General features: G+C 42.5%; 1 protein-coding gene across 1 annotated transcript in view; it reads right to left on the bottom strand.

The window, feature by feature from the left end:
* Positions 1-5000, bottom strand: part of qtman (queuosine-tRNA mannosyltransferase) — a 56444-nt gene that overhangs the window by 22603 nt on the left and 28841 nt on the right. The window contains exons 5-6 of the mRNA XM_084714301.1: positions 4168-4257; positions 3587-3676 (exon numbers count right to left, since the gene is read on the bottom strand). Coding sequence (XP_084570427.1) covers positions 3587-3676; positions 4168-4257 — 180 coding nt within the window. The remainder of the gene's footprint in view (positions 1-3586; positions 3677-4167; positions 4258-5000) is intronic.

Here is a 5000-nt window from a genome sequence, read left to right as displayed (position 1 = left end):
GTGGTTTCTGACTTTAAATCCTTGTTTTTATTAAAAACGTTCAGAAGAATTAAAACTTTTTCACAAACTCATGAAGATGTTTAATCTTTAATATTCAGGATGAACATGTTTCCTCTCTGAGAGCAGATGAAGTGCAGAGGACTGAGCATGCTCAGTACAGACCACGCAGCTCATTAATATTCATCATCACGAGCCAAAAGAAAAAAAACTGTGATGGTCTCATTTACAGAGCGCTCATTAAATATTCTGCTTCATGTTGAACCCAAGAGGTCCTTTTTAAAATTCAAATATTATTTACTGAGATTCACAATGTGAGTCTGAGAACCACAAACTGTACAAGTCCTCACTGAACACACACTTTAAAATCATTATTAAATAAAACTATAAAATACACTTTACTGTTGGGAATAATTACAAAATACACTTAACTGTCAAAAAATCATTATAAAATACTGTTTAACTGGTTTTCTAAAATTAAAAATGATAAAAATAAGAACCGTTGAGTTCAGAGCTGCTGTTCTTCTTCTGACTGTCGAAAACATTCAGAGGAAAATAAATAAACTGATTCAACCTGCTGATATTTTTCAGCTGAGACACAAACTGAAATTAGAAACATACAAAACATTAATTATGTTCCTTCAGTAGATTTTCTGTATCGTAGGAACGAGGGCTGCGACTAATTGATTATGTCATTATCATTTAATTTGATGATGATTTTGTGGAGTAATTGATTAGTTAATCCTGTCACAATCTTTATTGTAACGATTATTTTCATTGTTGATTAATCTTTTGATCATTTTCTTGATTCACTGTCAGCAGTTGTTAGTTTGTTAGTTCAGAGGAAATTATCAGTCTGACAGTCTGAGCTCACATGTCGGTTAATATTAAACATGGCAAGTAGAAACTGATCTATTTATAAAGTTATATTACAGCGATCACCATGCTAATTTTGTTAGCACATCAATGGAAATCCCTATTACATGCTAATATCAAGCTAATGGACTAAGTGTTGATGTTTTATGTGTTTATGTGTAATTTATGTATATAAAAATAGATTCAGCAGTCTAATAAAAATCAGCTCAGGAATCATAAACATAGAATCAGTACTGACTGAAGTTTGTTTTTCTACCACAACAAACAAATTCCATTATGTGTCTAATGAGCTAAGTGCTCGTTGTTCGCCACATGGTCGTGGCAGTTATACTCGCTATATTAAGAGTGGTTTCAGTATGATGTGTTAGTATGCAGTACAAGTACACAACAAAACAGACACAAGCTACAAAAACACACAGAACATTTACATGAGGAATTATAAACATACTTTTATGTTAAGAACATGTTGTGTCTGTTGACTGATGAGAGAAGATAAACGAGTGGTCAGTAAACAAGTTTCTTGTTTTTTTATCTTCATCATTGTCCACAGATCGATGCAACATCATGACAGACTGTAAACTTTACAAACCGAGTCTCTAAATCACCACAAACCACAAAACTAACAGTGATGGAAGCAGAGAAGAGTGATAGAAACAGAGCGCAGCTGACGCGCCGTCAGACGCTTCACCAGAGCGCACCGCGGAGCGCGGGACAGCTGACGCGCCGTCAGACGCTTCACCAGAGCGCACCGCGGTCAGACGCTTCACCAGAGCGCACCGCGGTCAGACGCTTCACCAGAGCGCACCGCGGAGCGCAGGACAGCTGACGCGCCGTCAGATGCTTCACCAGAGCGCACTGCGGAGCACGGGACAGCTGACGCGCGGTCAGACGCTTCACCAGAGCGCACCGCGGAGCGCAGGACAGCTGACGCACCGTCAGATGCTTCACCAGAGCGCACCACGGAGAGCGGGACAGCTGACGCGCCGTCAGACGCTTCACCAGAGCGCACCGCGGTCAGACGCTTCACCAGAGCGCACCGCGGAGCGCAGGACAGCTGACGCGCCGTCAGATGCTTCACCAGAGCGCACCGCGGAGCACGGGACAACTGGCGCGCCGTCAGACGCTTCACCAGAGCGCACCGCGGAGCGTGGGACAACTGACGCGCCGTCAGACGCTTCACCAGAGCGCACCATGGAGAGCGGGACAGCTGACGCGCCGTCAGACGCTTCACCAGAGCGCACCGCGGAGCGTGGGACAACTGACGCGCCGTCAGACGCTTCACCAGAGCGCACCACGGAGCGTGGGACAGCTGACGCGCCGTCAGACACTTCACCAGAGTGCACCGCGGAGCACGGGACAACTGACGCGCCGTCAGACGCTTCACCAGAGCGCACCGCGGAGCACGGGACAACTGACGCGCCGTCAGACACTTCACCAGAGCGCACCGCGGAGCGCAGGACAGCTGACGCGCCGTCAGACGCGCCATCAGACTCTTCACCAGAGCGGACACATTTCAGACTTATTCTGACAATGAAGAATCAATTACTCAATCAATAAATCAATATAAAACTGATTTAAATGTCTGATGTCTGTCACATGACCTGATTGTTTTTAATCATATGTGTTTCCTGTATTTTTCCTCACTGAAAATAAAAATGCGTATGAACCTTTCCTCTTATTCTGTGGCGGTTCAGCAACACTCAGGTGTGTGACATCATTCACCTTTTGTGGCTGAGATTTTGGGATTCCCTCCTCGTTCCTGTGCGTATTTTAGTTTTACAGAGTGAACCTGGCGGTCTTTGTCTCTCATTTCAGTATCTTTACTGTTACTACATGAATCGTGATGTTTTGTTTTCAGCAGCAGAACTTCAGTTTGTTTGATTCCGTTAATTTGATCAGATTAAATTAAAAAAAATAAAAACTGTGTTTGTTGTGTTTCAGTCAGGATGTCAATCCTCCTCTGATCCTGATCAACACACAGATTTAGCCCCGACCCACCGGTGCTGCAGTATCTTCACCTGGAACAGCTGTTCCCCCACCCACCACCTCCACCAGCAGCAGCAGCAGCAGCAGCAATAAGACGGAGCTGTAATCTGAGGATCGAGGCCACGCTCAGATTAAAACAAACAGACGAGAAGCTTCAATCACAGATTAACAGAAAGCCTCATTTCAACAGAATAAAAACTCTAATCCATCTGTGTTTTTGCTCAGTTCAGAGCAGATTACAGCACGACTGCTGCTGCTGTTACTGATACAAGAGAAGGTGGAAAACACACACACACACACACACACACACACACACACACACACACACACACACACACACACACACACAGGATGGTCCAAAGGTCCAATAATCTGACACAAGAGGAGGTGAAAAACACAACAGACGCACAAACACACACAGGACCAGAGCTGCAACCATTAATACACTGTTAAAATAAAATAACAATATCTGCTTGTTTTGAGTCTTTTTTAATAAAATACTTTGATCAACATTTTATGGACCAAACAACTAATCGATAGGTGGAAACATTACTGCCAGATTGATCAGGAGTTGAAAAATAGATCCAAACAGGTGAAAACAGGTGGAGCCTGTTTTCACGTTTGTTACAAGAAAAATAGGTGCAAATATGTGAAGCGCACAAATTAATGTATCATCATATTTTCTGAACAATTAATTTTAATGGTGAAGGTAGCAGATGTTACTCACCACCTGTGCGGCCAGACGATGTGCAGAGGTTTCACCTGATCCTCACCAACTGATCTCAGGTCTGATCTGGGATCAGATACATTGTCACACCTGTCAGGGTCATTAACATAAATTCATTAAAAACATGTCAACAAATGGCTGCACATCAGAATTATCCAAACCAAATAACCTCAGAGCAAAGTGATCAGTAAGACTTTCATAATGAAATACCTAAATATATTTACATGTTTGAAACGTCTCATGAGAAGTTTGTTATTATCACGTCTTTTCTTTTAAGCATCTTTTCAGTTAATTAACTTTTCTTGAAATTGTTGATCTTTTTGGAGCTAAAATGAAAAAAATAATATTTTTTAAAAAACATTAATTGAATAAAAATACAGCTCTGTGATACTGAGACCAAGTAATCAGATTACAGTTACATTAACCTAAAATCTATTTACTAAATAAAAGTCTGTAAAGATGAACAGAGTGTAATGTTCTTTACATCCTGCAGGGGGTGCTACATTAGATTTATGGACATGTGACACTTCAGTCGGATCTAATTTAATCTTTTATTCTTGTTGAAGTAAAAAAAAAGTTACCGTGGCGACTGCTGCTCATCCTCTGTGATGATGTCATCAACATGAGACTTCTCTGCAGGCTGACGGAGAAGTTTGTGTTTGGGCAGCAACCTGAAAAACAACCAACAGAATCAGCAGTTTCCAAACAAAAAGAAAGGTTTCCTACACTCCTGAATGCCCCTGAACGCCTCATCAAACCCCTGAACACCTCATCGCCAAGATGGAGGACGAAGAGCAGCGAGGACACAAACCGATGGAGGAATAACTTCACCAACCAAGTCATCAACAAGTCCCCAGTCAACTTCACCAACCAAGTCCCCAGTCAACTTCACCAACCAAGTCATCAACAAGTCCCCAGTCAACTTCACCAACCAAGTCCCCAGTCAACTTCACCAACCAAGTCATCAACAAGTCCCAGTCAATTTTACCAACCAAGTCATCAACAAGTCCCAGTGAATTTTACCAACCAAGTCATCAACAAGTCCCAAGTCAACATCACCAACCAAGTCATCAACAAGTCCCCAGTCAACTTCACCAACCAAGTCATCAACAAGACCCAAGTCCATAGACATCACACAAGAACCAAGTCTAAAATCATCACCAACAAGTCCCCAGTCAACTTCACCAACCAAGTCCCAAGTCAACTTCACCAACCAAGTCATCAACAAGTCCCAAGTCAACTTCACCAACCAAGTCATCAACAAGTCCCAAGTCAACTTCACCAACAAGTCCCAAGTCAACTTCACCAAGCAAGTCATCAACAAGTCCCAAGTCAACTTTACCAACCAAGTCATCAACAAGTCCCAAGTCAACTTCACCAACAAGTCCCAAGTCAACTTCACCAAGCAAGTCAT

The sequence above is a fragment of the Lutjanus erythropterus genome, unplaced genomic scaffold (genome assembly GCF_056507025.1).
Source record: "Lutjanus erythropterus isolate fLutEry1 unplaced genomic scaffold, fLutEry1.hap2 Scaffold_179, whole genome shotgun sequence".
In the NCBI taxonomy this organism is placed as follows: Eukaryota; Metazoa; Chordata; class Actinopteri; order Lutjaniformes; family Lutjanidae; genus Lutjanus; species Lutjanus erythropterus.
This window is presented reverse-complemented; position numbering and strand designations above follow the sequence as displayed.